The sequence below is a fragment of the Sus scrofa genome, chromosome 11 (genome assembly GCF_000003025.6).
Source record: "Sus scrofa isolate TJ Tabasco breed Duroc chromosome 11, Sscrofa11.1, whole genome shotgun sequence".
Lineage (NCBI taxonomy): Eukaryota > Metazoa > Chordata > Mammalia > Artiodactyla > Suidae > Sus > Sus scrofa.
Window position 1 is genome coordinate 78,839,247 of NC_010453.5, and position 13,384 is coordinate 78,852,630.

At 59.8% G+C, this 13,384-nt stretch overlaps 1 protein-coding gene across 1 annotated transcript in view; it reads right to left on the reverse strand.

The window, feature by feature from the left end:
* Positions 9,551–13,384, reverse strand: part of GAS6 (growth arrest specific 6) — a gene marked incomplete at its 5' end in the record, with an annotated part of 31,937 nt that continues 28,103 nt past the window's right edge. The window contains 3 exon segments of the mRNA NM_001315742.1: positions 9,551–9,993; positions 10,775–11,003; positions 12,184–12,356. Of these exon segments, the coding sequence (NP_001302671.1) occupies positions 9,842–9,993; positions 10,775–11,003; positions 12,184–12,356 (554 nt within the window).

The following is a 13,384-nucleotide window of genomic DNA, read 5'->3' on the forward strand; positions in this document are numbered from 1 at the left end:
AATCTTGCCTAGTTGTTTGACGTGCTTCGGGCATGTTGTTAAAAAATAAGAAAATCAGCCAACTTTCATGAGAGTATTTCCATTGGCCGAGGTGGAACCCGCAGCCCCACGGAGAGGCAGCAAGAAGTTGGGTCTGAAGTGTCCTTTGTTTCCCTTGGCCTGACTTTTACCCGGCGGGCGAGAGCCCCTTCAGCTGTCGGCTTTGCTCCCGGCCCAACGCCGTTGGCCCCCTGTCTGCCCCCCGTCACCCAGACGCACAGCCCGGCCGACGCCCTGCTGGCTGTGCTCGGTAGTGGGGTGGAGCTGGGCCCCGGCAAAGCGCTGCGTTTCTGGGCTTCACGGTCACAACAGCAGGCGTTCGGGGCCTGGAGGTGGCCTGGTGGGCAGCCCGGAAGCCCAGGGCAGGTGTCTCTGAGCCCAGGGTGGGCTCTCGCAGGAGGGCCCCGCCTCGGCGCTGCGACTTGAGATTATTTCTCAGCAAAGAAACCCGGTTTGAACGTCATATAAAACAATGGTGGGCGAAAGGGGATTCGTGATTGTGTTTCCTGCCAAGATGGTGCTGGAAGATGGGGGGTTCTTATTTCTGAGGCTTGTGAGGACCAAAAGGGTCTTGTTTTGCACGAGAAGATGATCCTACGTGACTCTCGGCAGCCTGCTCAAGTCCTCGGCTCAGCCGGAGGGTCTGCGGGGCCAGGAGGGGGCCGTCCGGGCGGCGGCTGGCGCAGGGCAGCAGGACAGGCCCTGCCTTCGCCCTAAACCCGGCCGCTTCGCGCTGCAAAGGCCAAGAGGCAGCCTCATTGCTTTATAAAAGTTACGCTTTTGTATAAATTTGAGGACTTTCGGTAAAATCTAAGAATTTCATAGGCATGGATACACTTTCCGTTGGGAATTACCTCAGGATTTTAGTGCGCGGTCATAATCAGGCGGCCGAGTGGGTGAGGACCAGCCTGCCAGCCGCCCCTCGCAGGGTGAAGCGGCTCAGGGCTCCCTGTGCTCGGACTTGGTTCCAAACCTGCCTTTCCAGCCTCGTCGTCACGTGTCTGCCTGTTTTGCTTAATGTCAGAGAAAGTGCTGCCAGTGCCACTTTCCCTCACGGCATCTGTTGGGAGATGCCAGGTCAGCATTAGCTGGGGACACCTGCATGGAACTTACCGGCACATGGGGCTCCATGTGTGAGGTGCCCAGCCTGGTGGGGGCCAGCACGTGCCCCTCCGGTGCCCTTCCCTGCATGCCCATCCTGAGCGCGTTAGACAAAGCCAAACGCCAGGGTGCGGGGTGCTGGGAGGACCGGCGCCCCTTCAGGCTGCGGGACCCTTAGTCCGTCGTGCCTGCTGGGTTCTGGGAGGAGTTCTGCCTGCATGTGCGTGACTTGCCAGGATCTTTGGTTTCATGTTCTTGACGCTGTGGGTTCAAGGTGCGAAGGCAGGTGGCAGTCAAACGCCCGCCGTGCTGTGTGAGAGCGGCTCTGGAACAGCTGTGGCTCCGCATCATGGGCTTGGCTGCTCTTGTCCGCTGCAGCCCGGGGGCCTCCCGAGGCAGCGCGAAGGCGTCTTCGCCTGTCTTATTGTTTCCACCTTTGTTGCACCTGAAAATGCCAATAAAGGTTGGGACACTGTCTAATCACTGGACTCTCCTTGGCCCCAAGCTGGAGAGGGGCCTCCCTGCGCTCCTCTGGGTGGAGGACGTGCCCTGCCCGTGTCCCACACCAGTGCCTCTGACCTCGTCCTCCTCGGGCCGTCTGTGTCCTGCTGTTCAGGGGGTTAACCCCGTGGGAACCACACCAAGCGAACGCGTCAGAGGAGAAACAGACTCGAGGCTGGGATTTGAACAGGGTACAGGGGCTGAGGGCCGACCTTAGCACGTGCTCATGTGGGCTCTCGGCTCGGCTTTACAGAAGAGGGGGTGCCATGCCTGACTAGAGCTCCTGCAGCCGCAAACCCGGAACATGGACTGAGGGCTGAGGTCAGGAGCCTCCTGACAGCCCCCCGCTGACCCATCTGGGTCCCACAGCAAGTCCTTCACCCACCGGGGCTTAAGAACCAAACCATCCAACCAAATCAGGGGCCTGTGGTCCGAGACGCCCAGTCCACATGTGGTCTCGGAATCCGTGACTGCCTGGACATGGAGGGACCTTGGCTCTGTGGAAGCGGGTGGTGCGGCAGTGAGGCCACGGCTCCCAGGTCCGTCAGGCTGTTGCTGCCCCCAGCAAACAGCAGAGAGCCGGGTGCAGACCTGGCCGCAAGCCTATGCCTGCTGGAACCGGGCGCTCTGTGCCCGACCCGCGTCTGCCTGCCAGCCTCCAAACCTCGCCTGGAGCCAGGAGCTGACACCAAGCATTGCACTCCAAGGCCAACAATTTCCCTCCTGCCCACAAAAATGTCTTTATCCCTCACTCTAGCCACAGGAATGTGAACGATGCAACTCCTGGCCTGGCGGTGGCTGCTAGGCTGCCCCCCCTGGACCGCAGTCCTCAGGACCCCCCGCCCCCTCACACTGTGTGTGCCCCCCTGCACACTGCATTGCCCTCCACTCCCTGTCGCCAGGATCCCCCCCCACACACACACACACTGCATGCCCCCCTCCCCCAGCCTCCAGGGGCAGCTCCTGACCTGACCAGGCACACGGCCCTGACCTCGGAGTGCCCCCTGGGCCCTCCCCAGGGACCATCTCTGCCACACCCTTCACAGCAGACCTGGTGGGCCCTCCTGAGTACTTCTAGTTGTGGGTCCTGGCCCCACAGCTCCATCGCGGGTGGGTCTTGCTGGGGCCTCTCCCTCTGAGTGGCCCCGCCTCATTTTCAGTGACAGCCTGAGGCTGGTGCTCAGGGGCCCTGGGCAGGAGGTGGTGGGGCGGGAGGGGTCGGGGAGGCTGCTAAGAGAACAGGGGAACAGGTTCCCTGTTGCTGGGATGGAATGTTCTGGAACTAGACCACCCTATGAATTAATAACCGCTGAACTGTTTGGCGGGAGAGGACGTGAGCTGTGTCGCTTGGGTGGATGGTGTGTGTCCCGTCAGCAGGAGTGCCCGCCGTCTGTGGCATCAGAAGGGACCCTAGTCTGCTCTGAGTGCCCTGTGGTCACCAGCACTGCCCTGCCTTCCACCTCCCACCCGGTCCAGTCCTTCTCCTTGGGGCATCTGTGTCCTGCCATTCAGGGGGTTGACCCGTGGGAACCGCACCAGGTAAAAGTGTCAGAGGAGAAACAGACTCGAGGCTGGGACTTGAAGCGGGTACAGGGGCTGAGGCCCGACCTGTGAAAGTGAGACTGCCTTCTGTCTTCCCACCCGGCCCTATCCTGCCCCTCTGGGTGTGGGGACAAGAACAGAGGTGGCTGGAACGGAGGTGTCTCTGGGTTGTGGGGTGGGGCTCCACCTAGCGAGGGGTGCCCCAGGGTAGGGCCTTCGCCCCGTCAGCGGCTCTGAGGTGGCACCAGTTACATACACATGTCCCTTTCCCATTTGCTAAAACCTTATAATCATGGAATTTAATGCAGATGCCAAAAGCATGGTGACAACCAGGTGCCATGTGGTGACTGTGTACGAAGCGGGAGCCCTGCGGGGACGGCCCGTCCCTCTGTCCCTTCGGTGTGTGACCTGTTTTTCACGCCGACAGGGGCCTGGCCTCTGCCGAGCTTCATGCTTGTGACATGCACGCGTGTGGCCATGCAGCCTTTGCCGTTTTTCTGCCTCTGAATACAAGACCTTTGACTACCCCTCGCTGTGGGTCTCAGGTTTCCTAGGGGGACACGGGGCTCCTGGCCTGAGTTTGGGGCACACAGGGGCCTTCGTCTTTGGGGGATGACACTCGGCCCTGGTCCCTGGTTGGCTGCACCGTTGCAGCTGCTGCTGGAGCATCCTGTGTGTGTGGCTCCAGCTCCCCAGGACCAGCCATCCCAGAGGGAGCCTTCTCTGCTGTGGATGGAGGGTCTCCCTGGGCACCTGCTTGCAGTGTCTGTGGTTTCCTGCTCAATATTGCAGGGCCCCCGAGGGATTGGTCGCTGGCATTTCCTGCCCTGCCTGGTGCTGGCCCAGTCCACCCACTCTTCTCTGGGCTGTTTCATTCTCTGATTGACTTGCATCAGGGACCTGTCGTCAGTCGTTCTGGGCACGAGCCATTGGCTCATCTCACGGTTCCCCACACCTTCTATCTGAGCTTCTGTCTAGTGGCTCTCTTGTGCCTTTGATGAACAGAGGTTCTTGAGTTATTGATGGATTGATTTGCTTGTTTATTTTTATTAGGCTTTATTTTTAGAGCTGTTTTATTTTTTAAATTTTTAATTACACTACGTAGCCTTTTCAGATTAGCTTCTTTCACTTACAATATGCATGGGAGTTTCCTCTGTCCTCTCATGGCTGAGTGGCTGATTCTTTGCCTCATTGTGGGGTCATCCACCCAGGGGACAGTTTCTTTGTCCATCATCTTCTGAAGGGCGTCTTGGTTGCTTCCAAGTTTTGGTAATTATGAGTAAAGCCACAGTAAACATCTGTGTGCACATTTTTGTGGGAGCGTTTTCACCTCCTTTGGGTAAATGCCAGGGAGCACAGTTGCTGGGTCACGTGGCCGGAGTGTGTTTGGATTTGTAGGAAACTCTTCCGCAGCGGCCGCACCAGTCCTGGTTCCTGTCCGCGATGCCGCGTGTTCCTCCTGCGGCTCCCCACCCTCGCTGGCACTGGGTGTTGTCGGCGTCTGGATTTTGGCCATTCTAGTAGGTGTGTGTGGGGGGGTGATTCACTGTTGGAATGGTCGAGTCCCTGATGGGGTGTAACATCCTTTCATGAGCTTATTTACCTTCTACGTGTCTTTGGCGAAGTGTCTGTTACGGTCTTTGATCTATTTTTTAATTGGGTTGTTCTCGTATTGTTGCGTTTGAAGTGTTCTTTGTACATTTTGGGTACAGTGCCTTGTCAGATGTGTCCTTTGCAAATACCTTCTTGCAGTGTGTGTCTTGGTCCCTCACTCTCTTGATGGTGTCTTTGCAGAGCGGAGGCCTGTCATTTTAAAGAAGCCAGCTTCTCTGTTCTTCTTTCATGGATTGTGCCTTTGCAGTTGGATCTAGAAAGTCATCCCAAAGCCAAGACCTTCTAGATTTTCCCTTACGTTGTCTTCTATAAGTTGTACAGTTTTGTGTTTTACATAAAGGTCTGTGAGCCATTTTGAACTGATTCCGTGAAGGGTGTAAGCTCTGCGTCTAGATGCATTTATTTGCGAGTGGATCCAGCTGTTGCAGCACCGTTTCTGAGGAGAATGACCTCGTTCCATTGTGTTGTCCTTGATCCTTTGTCGAGGGCCAGTCGCGGGTCTGTTTCTGGGCTCTCTGTTCTGCTCCCTTGATCTGTCTTTATTTTTCCAGCAACCCTAGCGTACTGATCACTGCCACTTCATGGCAAGTCGTGAAGTTGGATAGGGTAGCATCCATCCTCCAGCTTTGTTTTCTCTTGAAGTTCTTGATTTTAATGCAACCTAATTTTAAAATATTTTTCCTTTTTTCCTCTTTTTCTTTCTTTCTTTCTTTCTTTCTTTCTTTCTTTCTTTCTTTCTTTCTTTCTTTCTTTCTTTCTTTCTTTCTTTTTTGCTTTTTAGGGCCACACCTGTGGCATATGGTGGTTCCCAGGCTAGGGGTCAAATCAGAGCTGTAGCTACCGGCCTGCACCACAGCCACAGCAATGCCAGATCCGAGCTGTGTCTGAGACCTACAGCATAGCTCAGGGCAATGCTGGATTCTTAACCCACTGAGTATGGCCACGGATCGAACCCATAACCTCATGGTTCCTAGTTGGATTCATTTCCACTACACCACAACAGGAACTCCTAATTTTTTTTTTTTTAATCACAAAGGCATTTTGTTTTATTTCGTATTTTAAAGAAATATTTCTTTTTTACCCTAGTTCATGAACATTTTTTCCTATCACATGGTTCACAGAGTTCTCTGTAAAGGGGCAAGCAGTACATATTTCAGGTTTCGAGGGCCTGTGGGTGTGTAGCCATGGCTTAGCTCTGCCCGGAGAAGATGCAGGTAATTGTCAGTTAATGGATATGACTGTGTGCCAATAAAGCTTTATTAGCAAAAACAGGCTGGATCACATTGGGCTCACAGGCTGCAGTCTTGCATTAGCTTCTAAGTGCTTGATAGATTATTTTACAGGTAAAGATATACTCCACCTAGAGTGTTTTTTGGCTTTGCCCATGGCACGTGGAGGTTCCGTGATGAGGGATCGAACTCGCACCACAGCCGTAACAACAGTGTCACAGCAGTGACAATGCCGGGTCCTTAAGCGGCAGGGCCACCTGGAAACTCCTAGAGCCACTTTTTTGTTATGTGAGCTGGGGTCAAATTTCCTACTTGTTTAATGAGGGGGTTTTCAACAGGGATGACTGTGCCAGGGGACATGTGACCGTGTGTGAAGACATTCTGACTGTCCCCAGTGTGTGCGTGTATACGTATGTTTATGTGTGTGTGATGTGTGTATATATGTGTACACACGTGTGCATGTATGTGATGTGTATGTGTATGCATGTGTGATGTGTGTGATGTGTATATGCATGCGTGCACACACACGTGTGTGCATGAGTGTACGTGCATGTGTGTGATGTGTATGCATGTGTATGTATGCATGTGTATGTATGAGTGTGCATGTATGCGTGCATGTGTGTGTGTGGGGGGGGGTGTCTAGGGCAGCTGGGGCACAGGTTGTAGACTTGCCACCAAATGTCAATGCACAGAACAGCCTTTTACACGAAACCCTTGTCAATCGATAAGAATAGTATCCAAAAAAAAAGCAAAGCTCTGAGATCCCCTCGGACCGCCCGTGTCGGCGGCTAACCCAGCCCAGCCTCTCCTCCGTGGCGCCGTCAGAAGACCTGGCGCTCTCGGTCTGCGGCAGCCTCGCGTGCAGGTGGGCCCCGCCAGGACCAGACCGCGGCAAGGACGCCCGCCGGGCCGGCACAGCCAGGAATGCGCCCTGGCGGTTGGCTCTGTAGTGGCCCTAAGCTTTTTCTTGGCAGTGGTTAGAATAACCCCGGCGCCTGGGGGGCCGGGGGAGGGGGGGTCTAAGGAAACTGCACCAGGAAACAGATGCGCGGCTCGCTCTCCCTGGAGAGAAGATGATCCCAGGCGGTTGGCGGCCCCGCGAGCTGGCCTCCGCCGTGTGCGTCTGCGGGGCTCCCGTGTCCAGGCCCCGGCTCAGCGCGTGTCCTTCCTGCTCTCTTGGCTGCCCTGGCCTCTGAGGGATTTGGGGCTGGCCAGTGGAGAGCTCCGTAAGAACATTCCAGAGCCGCCTCCAGAGAGCATGGTGGGAATGCTGTGGCGGCGAGGGGGGGGGGCTGAGAAAGGGATCGGGCCCTGGAGTGGCTTTGGGCTCCTGAGTCCACGTGCGGCCAGATGGTGGGCAGCACGGGGTCTCCTGGGGGCCACGGCGGATCTGCGCTTCCCACGTTTCTGAGTCGTGCCCAGCCGGCTCCGGGAGGCCATGGGGGTCGGTGCCACCCCCCTCTCACCGAGCAGACGGTGCCCGTGCCCCGGGTTCCTGGTCAACACCAGAGTCCCCAGGAGCGGGGCTCTTGGGTCCAGACGGACGCCTGACTACATCCCACAACTCCAGGCCCCAGCCTGACCAGCTCAGCCGACTGGGCCGCCCCCCATCCTGGAGCCAGTTCAGGGGCCTGGGGTCCGGGTCCACGGACACTGTGGACATGCACAGATGGAGGGTGGGGCCCGTCCTCCCACAGGGACCTTGGCGGAGGCGGACGCCTCACGAGGACCCGTCTCTCCAAGTCCCACGACAGACCCCCTTCCGATCTTTCTGTGGAATCACCTCAAGAAGCTCTTCGATTCTTTTGTCAAGTCCTGGGTCAGCAGAACTGCTCAGAGGCTGCCGAGGCTCAGGGACACCAGGAAGCCGCACCAAGCTCCGTGCTGGCCGGGTGGAGGCGGTGCCACACATGCACGCATGCACGGGTGCGCTCGGGCACGCAAGCGCGCGCGCACACACACACACACATGCTCACACACGCAAGTGCTCGGTCGTGAGACAGGCTGGGGTACAGACAAGTGGGTTCAGGCCAGCAGGAGCCCCAAGGACACAGGCGACCGGCAGTGGGGCCGAGCCTGGCTACTCATGCCAGCTGGCTGGGCCCTGGGGACCTGAGAACCTTCACCTCGGTGTCCTTGCCAAGTCGCCCTTGTACCTTCAGGCCTCTGGCTGGTCATCTTGAAATGACCAGGGTCCCACCAGATGGGCGTCTGTGGTTGCCAGCCCCACCCCAGGGTCGTGGAGACCCCAACTCTGCAAGGGTACAGCAGCCGCCTCCTCCCTGGGTCCCTGGCCAGTGGTGGGGCTAACACAGTCCTCAAGGTGGAACCCTGCCCAGAATTGAGAGGGAGCCGCTCCCCTGGAGGTGCCACGGCCCCCTGCTCCCCGTGGGCTCCTCACATGGCTGTGGGGGCTGGTCTTCAGGCTGCCTGTCCTTCCGCCCTGCTCATCTCTGGGTTGAGTCGCGACGTGCAAACTCACATTCAGTAGCAGGAGGTGCAGAGACCCTGAAGCAGCTTTGAGGGATTAATGCCAGGAAGGTGAGACGCTGGGGCCACAGGACGCTTTGCTGCCTGACTGCCTCAGAACATGCTTCGGGGTTTAGTATTTAAAAAGGAATCTCAATTAAAAAAAAAAAAAAAAGAGTTTGTGTCGTGGCTCAGCAGTTAACAAACCCAACTCGCATCCATGAGGACACGGGCTCAGTGGGTTAAGGATCCGGCGTTGCCGTGAGCTGTGGTATAGCTTTCAGACACTGCAGAGACTGGGATTCCTCGTTGCCGTGGCTGTGGCGGAGGCCGGTGGGTACAGCTCTGATTGGACCCCTAGCCTGGGAACCTCCATGTGCCGTGCGTGTGGCCCTAAAAAGACTAAAAATGAAAAGGAATCTCAGTCGTGGGGTGGAGTACAACCCCTGACAGATGTTGTCAACTCGGCTGGGACCCTCTGCTGCAATGGCACCCACTGCCCGGGGGGCGCCCTGACACCCCCACCCCAGGCACAGGATGGACGTGTCCCACTGCAGCTGCAAATTGCGGGCCTGGTCTCCCCCGTGACCTGGGCTGTGTGTCCCGCCCGTTTCCCATAGCTGGCGCCCACAGTGGCGGGACTGTCGCCCCACACTCCTGGAGCCAGAGCGTGAGGACCGTCCGCTGCCCCTGCAGGCCCGCCTTGCTCCGGACCCTTAGCAAGTGCATTTCAGCTCCGCTCGCAGCCTCTCAAAACAGAAAATAGGGGCTTCCTCTTTAACCAGAGCACCTGGGGCCCCAGCGAGTGGCTTTGCACAGGGAGAGGAATGTGGTCGCTGACCTGCTGCACCGACCTGAGGACACGTGCGGACCCCCGCCCTGCCTCTTCCCTCTCATGGGGCAGCACTGAGCTGGACCCGCGGGCAGCAGCTGGCAGCAGTGACCGCCCCTGCAGTTAAGGCCAACGCACTGGACCTCTCTCCGCCTTGGACCTGGTGACTGGTGACAACCACACCACTGAGTGCCAAGGAGCAGAAATTGCCAACAGAGCTAGAAAGGTTCCGTAAATACTTTATTTTCCCATAGTTTTAGGTCAGAAAGAAGCATCTGGTAATAAAAATAACAGAATTATGTCCCCGGGTCCGCTCTGGCGCGTGCCGGCCCAGGCCCCCAGGAAGGCTCGGGCAGCACTGAGGTTAGTCTGCTATTTACACGTATGTTACAGACGGAGGGGTGCGAGGGGCCTCAGCTGGCAAGATTCAGTGTCTCGGGCGGGTGGGCGCTGGTGCCCCCGCCCTCCTTCCTGGTCTGGGAAGAAAGCGTGAGGAGGGCTTGGTGGCGGGAGCCTAGGCGGCCGGCTCAACGGGGGGGCAGGAGTGGGCCGTGATGTCGCTGTGCTTGTAGGTGGCCTCGTCCAGGTCCAGCGCCTTGCCGTTGACCTCCAGCGTCATGCAGCCACGGTAAAAGGCAGTGACCGGGGCCGAGGTCACCGGCACATCTGGGGCGCAGGCAAAGAACAAACACACCTTAGCGGGCGAGCAGCCTGTCATCTGGGGCCTGGCCTCCCTCCACGTCCCTGCCTTGGGGTTCCAGGGCCTCCCGAGGGCACGGTCCCGGCTCAGCCCCAGGCCCCAGGCAGGCACTGAACATCTGCCGTCTGGCTTGGCATTGCACCCTAGCCCCCAGGAAGTGCATGGAGGTAGTCTAAGCAGTGAAATATTATCTGCTTGGCCCAGATGAGTCATGCTCAGGGCTGGCAGGGTCTCATCCTCCCCGAGACTCTGTTTATTAAAACTAAACGGAGTTTGAGTCCGGCAGCCCAGGCAGAAATCCCGCCACCTGCGGCAAGTGGAAACCTACCCGGGCAGAGGCAGCAGCTGGGGGCGTCTGTGAGGCCCTGGCCCTCATCTGCCTCCGGCTGCTTTGCCCCATGGCCGGCCCCCGCCGCCCAGACATGAGAGCTCTGGTCTGCAGGAGGGGCTGGGCTTGCTCTGCTGCCGTGACGACTGGACGCCTGGACTCGGGGGAAGGCTGGCTGGGGGCACTGGCCACTTGGCCCCTGAGTGGCTCTGGGGCTGCACCCACACCCTGGGCCCGAGCCGCTGGCTGCCCGCGGTGGGGAGGGGCTCCTGGCGGATGCGGGGGTGGGGCAGCTTCAGGCCCACGCCTCTGCCAGTCCGCACGGCCTCCCCCTCACTGACAGCCAGCGAGGCAGGCAACATGGCCAAGGGACAGAAACACCCGGTCCTGCTGGGGGCGAGCAAGTGGGGGCGCCCTACCTGGCAGCCCCCCAATGAAGGTGAGCACAGAGCCCTGCAGGTGCCTCCCCAGGAGCACCAGCCTCTCCTGCAGCCCTGCCGGGCTCACGTCACGCTGGCCCCTGGTGCCATCCACCTCCAGGGTGGCCTCGTCCTTGTTCACAGAGACGGTCACCACGTGCTCCTGGCCGTCACAGACCTTGATCTCCATCAGGGCCAGGGTGACGCTCTCCGCGGCCAGGACGACCAGCTGTGGGGAGAAGCACAGCCGAGTGGGCCTTGCACGCCCTGCCCTGGTCGGCGGCCTCCTGCGGCCTTGGTGGGGGCAGGGGGCGTTGGGGGAGTCAGTTTCTGAAGTCCTGGCCTCCATCCAGCGCGATGCAGGACGAACACATGAGCAGCACAGCCCTGGGCGGGGGAGCTGGGTTGGGGGACAAGTTCCAGGCACGTGGACACACATGCCTTGGTCTGGGCAGAGGTGACCACAGCCCCCAGTGCATCTGTGGTTGGGACACAGTGTCTGTGGCCGCCACATGGAGCTGCCACAGAAGCACAGAGAGGGGCCAGGGCAGCACGTGCCAGCTTTCCAGGAGGCAGCCTGGGCACACAGGCCGGGCAGAACCCGCCTCCGACAGCACAGGACAGATACGCCGACAGACGCCGGCCCAGCACCCCCTGCCTCATCTCCCCGCCCCCGGAGGTGTTCTCAGCTGTGAGGCCCCTGGCTTATCCCCCACCCCCTGAAGGTGGCCTCGGCTGTGGGCCTCGGGGCCGTTGATCCCTGAGCCCGGTGGGGGAAGCAGGCCTGGCAGGGTGTGGCCCCGTGCCCCTCGGGTCCCAGGCCCACTAGGAGGAGAGCTGGACCCCCTCGCGGGCAGTCCGACCTGGTGGGCACGCCCCTGGGGCCGCCGCATGTCCCTCTTAGCGACCATTTTCCCACCACCTCCCAGCTGCCCTCTGAGAAAGAGCAAGTCCAAGGACCACGTGTGACACGGTGTCAGGAGACAGAGCCGCGGGGACAGCGTGGAAGTGATGGGCGGGCGAGTCTGGGGGCGAGTGCTCAGCGCTCCGCATCGCCCTGGGGACGACATGACCAGGGGCCTTGGTGCATTTGCACGTCTGGCTCTTGCAGAGAAATTCTGACTTGACAGTGAACGTGTCCGGTTTAAACAGGAGCGATTGATTCCAGCTGTCTACACAGCTGAGCGGATGGGGACGTCTCCCCAGCACAGAAGTGGCTTTTGGGTCCCCAAGTGCAGCCCCGTAGTTAGTGACCTTGTGTCACTACCGTCCCCGAGCCACGTGTGGCTGGTCAGACCCTGGTGAGGGACCTCCAGGGGTGGGGAGTGGGCCGAGAGAGTGGACGGTGGCCAGGCTGGGCCAGGCAGTGGGGCAGCAGCTCACCCTTGGGGCGAAGCCACGAGCGGTACCTGCTTTTTGAGCTTCTTGGTGGAGTGGTAGTCGACCAGGGCCACGGAGAGCACGACGGCCTGGTCCCCGCCAACCAGTGCGAGCAGCACCCCCGTGTCAGTGGCGGGGCGGATCCGAGCCACAGCCTCTACTTCCCAAAAGGTCTCCGCCCCGATGTCCGGCGACGTCCGAGCTGCGATGAAGGGGGTGCATCACAAGGCCACTCAGGCGGGAGAGAACGAGGGGAGGGAAGCCGGCACCTCGGAGCTGGGCAGCGCTGGAGCCCGGGCACTGGAGGCAGGCCTGGGCCACCGGCTAGAGGCCCACGGCTGCCCCGCTCCCCTGAGCGCCCCCGCGCGGCCGCCACGCAGGCAGTGTCCGCCTCCCCCAGGTGCCCTCCGGCCCTAAGCCTCCTGGCGACAGCTCCTCCCGAGGACGCCGCGGCTCTCAGCCCGCGATCCCACGGCTCCTCCCGTGCCTCGCTCGCTTCAACAAGCCCAAGTGCCCTGAAGGGTTAAAAACGCGGTGAAAATGGAAGCTGCCCAGCGCCGTCCAACACCACGTGCCAGACGACATTCCGCACTCACTAGACCACTGCCGCCTCGCCGGCTGAGTCCTCGTCAGACGCGTTCCTGAACACGGCGGGGACCGTGCTGGGACTGCGAGTGCTGTGTGCGGGCCACGCCCAGACCCTTCTGCACGGGACCCACCCACGGGGCCTGCCTCTCACACCAGCTGCCCCAGAGACCGGGCAGGGGCTGGTCTTCTGACGGCAAGGACACCTCACGTCTCCCCGCAGCACCCCGCGACCGAATCGTCGGCTGACGAGGTGGGAAGAAAGCCTCCACCCTCTTGGGTTTCAAGTGTTCTACCTCATGAGAACATCGGGGCTGCTCGGGCGGGACGGTGAGGCCACGTCCACAAACACACGGGCTCAGACCGCACCACGGGTCCACGTCCCTCCCCAGGGCCCTATGAGCCCCTGGAATTAGGTCCCCATCCTGGGGGGGCGGGTGGCAGCCACAAAGGTCAGATCCAATAACTGTTCCTTGAATCGGGTCGTGTAGAATTGGAAAAAGCAGCCCCCAAATCCAGCCTCCTCCTCCACTGCCAAGTCTCCAGTCGCACCCGCGGAGGAGAGGTGTTTCGGAGGAGAGGTGTGTTTCCGAGAGCAGCCCCCCACCCCCGAGGAGGCCCGCGGCCTGGCCAGCAGCAGTACAT